Source organism: Equus asinus, chromosome 13 (genome assembly GCF_041296235.1).
Source record: "Equus asinus isolate D_3611 breed Donkey chromosome 13, EquAss-T2T_v2, whole genome shotgun sequence".
Classification (NCBI taxonomy): Eukaryota; Metazoa; Chordata; class Mammalia; order Perissodactyla; family Equidae; genus Equus; species Equus asinus.
In genome coordinates, this window is record NC_091802.1 from 22,096,112 (window position 1) to 22,100,198 (window position 4,087).

General features: G+C 57.5%; 1 protein-coding gene across 1 annotated transcript; it reads left to right on the plus strand.

Moving 5' to 3' along the window:
• Window positions 1-401: 401 nt before the first annotated feature.
• On the plus strand, window positions 402-3,726 carry CDK5R1 (cyclin dependent kinase 5 regulatory subunit 1). Its single transcript, XM_070482770.1, has 2 exons — window positions 402-2,034; window positions 2,730-3,726. The coding sequence occupies exon 1, from the start codon at window positions 538-540 to the stop codon at window positions 1,459-1,461; it is 924 nt and encodes a 307-aa protein (XP_070338871.1). The 5' UTR covers window positions 402-537; the 3' UTR covers window positions 1,462-2,034; window positions 2,730-3,726.
• The last annotated feature ends 361 nt before the right edge of the window (window positions 3,727-4,087 follow it).

Genomic DNA, 4,087 nt, shown 5'->3' on the forward strand with positions numbered 1-4,087 from the left:
CCGCCGCCGCCGCCGCCGCGCGCGAGCCCCGCCGAGCCCCGCCAAGCGCCGCCGAGCCGCGGCGCGCATTGCGGAGGGCGCGGAGCGCAGCAGCCGCCGCCTGCCCGGTAAGCCGGCGCCCCAAAGCCGCCGCCGCGCGGGGAGCCGGGGCCGGGGCCGCGCGGGGCTGAGGCGGGGGCCCTCCCGCGGCCATCCGGACCGCAGCGGCGACTGTGGGCGGGGGTGTTGCAGTGCGGGCGGCCGGGCTGCGGCGCGGGGGCGCGGGCGGGGCCGCAGAGCCCGGGGAAGGCCCGGGCCGGGGCCGGGTCCAAGGCGGCGAGGGCCGCCGAGGCCCGGGCGGAGGAGCGCGGCGCGAGCCCCGCTTGGTGCTGAGAACCATCTTGTTTTCCACACAGATCCGAAGGGGCAGCACGCGCCCCCGGGAGCGCCCCCGCCTCCTCCCCGGGGCCGCCGCGGGCTCGCTGAGCCGCGTCCTCCATCCGGCCGCCGGGCTGGGCGCGCAGGGGCGCGGGCCCCCGCCCGGCGCGCAGCGGCACCATGGGCACGGTGCTGTCCCTGTCCCCCAGCTACCGGAAGGCCACGCTCTTTGAGGATGGCGCGGCCACGGTGGGCCACTACACGGCCGTGCAGAACAGCAAGAACGCCAAGGACAAGAACCTGAAGCGACACTCCCTCATCTCCGTGCTGCCTTGGAAGAGGATCGTGGCCGTGTCGGCCAAGAAGAAGAACTCCAAGAAGGTGCAGCCCAACAGCAGCTACCAGAGCAACATCACGCACCTCAACAATGAGAACCTGAAGAAGTCGCTGTCGTGCGCCAACCTGTCCACGTTCGCCCAGCCCCCACCGGCCCAGCCGCCCGCACCCCCTGCCAGCCAGCTCTCGGGCTCCCAGACCGGGGTCTCTTCTTCCGTCAAGAAGGCCCCGCACCCTGCTGTCACCTCCGCAGGGACGCCCAAACGGGTCATCGTCCAGGCGTCCACCAGCGAGCTGCTGCGCTGTCTGGGCGAGTTTCTCTGCCGCCGGTGCTACCGCCTGAAGCACCTCTCCCCCACGGACCCTGTGCTCTGGCTGCGCAGCGTGGACCGCTCGCTGCTTCTGCAGGGCTGGCAGGACCAGGGCTTCATCACGCCGGCCAACGTGGTCTTCCTCTACATGCTCTGCAGGGATGTCATCTCCTCTGAGGTGGGCTCCGACCACGAGCTCCAGGCTGTCCTGCTGACCTGCCTGTACCTCTCCTACTCCTACATGGGCAACGAGATCTCCTACCCGCTCAAGCCCTTCCTGGTGGAGAGCTGCAAGGAGGCCTTTTGGGACCGCTGCCTCTCCGTCATCAACCTCATGAGCTCCAAGATGCTGCAGATCAATGCCGACCCACACTACTTCACACAGGTGTTCTCCGACCTGAAGAACGAGAGTGGCCAGGAGGACAAGAAGCGGCTCCTCCTAGGACTCGATCGGTGAGCCCTATAGCCCGCATCATGGCTCAAGGATTTAATCCATTTTTAAAAATTTATTATTAAACAAATCAGATTTCGTGTACAGTATGTGTCTAGCAAAGCCACCAAGGGCCTCGCCCTTCCCACCTTCTCTCCTTGGGGTTTTCTTCAGCCCTGCCAAGAACTCTGGGCGCTTTTGAACTCCCGAACCTTGTGCAAAACCAAGAAGATGTATTCAGAGCCACCCAGGCTCCTGACCTCTCACTCTGGGGAGTTCAAAGGACTGACCTGCTTCTGCTACCTGTGCCCTTGCTGGACCAGGGCAGGTGAGGCTGTCGGCTGCTTCCTGCGTGGGAGCTGGAGAGGGGTCTCCGGCCAGTTAGCCCAGGGAGGAATTGGCATTTCTGGTTGGAGGCCCTTTTCTGGTTCCTATTTTGGGTCGTCCGTTCTCCCAGAGGCTCCCGGAGCCAGCCACCCTGACTGAGCCGCGTGGGCTTGTGAGGCGGGATGCCCACCGCCCTGGGACAACCTCTTCAATGGAGGAGAAGCCGGCCTGGTGCAAAGATTGTGTCCTGCCGTTTGACCACGCGCGACCCTGGTTTGCTCTTTTTTCTTTTTTAGGGAGAAGGGCTTTCCTTTAGTGGAGACATGGAACTTGCCCCCCGGCCCGGCCCGGCCCTCTTGTCCCCTGCTCCTAGCCCTGTTGGTAGTGTTGGTTAATGTGCTGGTTTGACTCATTAAGTTCTTTCATTTGGGGTCCCAGCTAAAGGGGTGGGGAGAAGCTGGGGACAACTCCTTTCCTGGGTGAATTGTCATTTGACTAATGCAGCTTACTCACCCTGTGGCAAAGGCCAGGACAGCTGCGGGTGCCCATTCTCAACAGCCTGCCTTCTGGGCAGGTGGGGGTGCCATGCCTGAGACGCAGCCGGTGCCCACCAAAGGGCTAAGGTCTCTTGCTGGTGCACATGACATGTCCTGCAGAGCTAGGGGGTGATGTCAGGGATCAGGGTGATGTGGTAATGATGTTCCCCTGCCCCCAGCCCTGTTCATTCAAAGCTGTTTCCAAACAGTTCAGTTTCTTCTGAAGATGAAGCCTTGCCCTGCAAGGCCCAGTGAGACAGCTGCATCTTGGAGACAATTACAAGCTGGGAGTACCAAACTCCTCATGGCTCTGGAAGCCTGCTGATTCCACAACTGAGCATTTGCAGCTGCTGGTTTTGGTTTCCACTTTTCCCTAGTGGCTGTAAAAACACATGATGTGTACTTAATCAATTTTCTTTCTAATTCTCCCAGATTGGTGGCTTGGGACTTGGGAGAGGACCAAGAGAAGGGAGCAAGTCTTCCTCCATGGCCCATCACTCCGGCTTTGGGGAACAAAGACCAATGTGAAGATGCTACAGAGAATTCTCTCTTCTAGTCCCAATCCCCCTGGGAGTGCTGGAATTGGGGGGGCAGGGGGGATAGAGGGTAGTTTTACATAGGATTAGGGTCCAGGTGGCTGCCGATTTCAGCACAAGCACTACTGAAATTCACATAAAAAAGAGAAAGCTGTGAAATTGAGGTCCCGGTTTATGAGGCCTGGAGCAGAGCCTGCCGGCCTGTGGTGTTCCCAGATATGAGGAAGAGGGCCTGCCTGTGCCGGGGAGCACTCGCCCCAGCTGTGCCTCGAGGCCCATGCTGAGCCATTCCCGGGACTGCCGGATAATCTGATGCGGAGCTGGAAGGAACCTGCGGCTGCTGGCACAGACTTCCCCGCAGCGCCTCTTCTCTGCGGGAGCTGTCACACAGCCTGTCTGTTCAGATCCTGCTGCCACGTGTGACCTGAGGTAGGAGGCCCGTGGGGGCGGCGGGCCCTGGCGGCATGGAAGAGGGAGGTTTGGGTGCTGAGTCTCAGGAGGAGGGGCGCGTGTCTTAGTCACTCGCTCGCCTGCCTGAACTTGGCCTGAAGCTGTGCAGCTGAGTCTCATCCACAGGATTCCAGTTCTGTGTGTTTCCTTCTCTTTCTCCATATTTATTTTTTTATTTCTTGGAGGAGGTGCAAATTTCAGGAATGGTTGGGGACTAAGAAAATAACTCTCTAGTTCCATCAATGTGAAGCCTGTCGTGTGCTCCTCCCTCCCCTTGCACTGGTCATCAGTATTGTGTAAAGGAACTCAGATACTTGAGTGTGCAAGCAATGAACCCATTTGACATGCTGCTATGAAGACTACTTTTAGAGCAACAATAAAAAAATGAAAAAAAACTAACCTACAAAAAAAAAAACCCCTTTATTCTTTAATTGTTGCTTTTACAGTGATATTGTGCATGCAAACCAGGAGCATTTTGTGTCTTAAGAAAAATAATATTAGAACAGATGGCTGTGAAAATTACACCCGTGCACAGAACAAGTCACAGGAATAATAGTTCAGGATTTGGTTTTTCTCTCTTTCTTGTAAACCTGAAGGGTTGATATATTCTTTCCATGCAGTTATTAGAATTTAGTTTTGTTCCAACAGTTGTTAAACTTGCAATGAAAAGAAAATGTGCCATTTTTTTCACTCGGAATTATTCATAGCTGTATATTTGAAACTGCTAATTACACACGTGCGATGTATGTTGGTTTTTTAGTGCAATTTCTTCTGTAGCTATTCTTTGACCAAACTGTGGGTATT

Excerpts from the sequence above, each read along its gene's own strand:
- CDK5R1 (XM_070482770.1), top strand. The coding sequence starts at position 538 with ATGGGCACGGTGCTGTCCCTGTCCCCCAGCTACCGGAAGGCCACGCTC.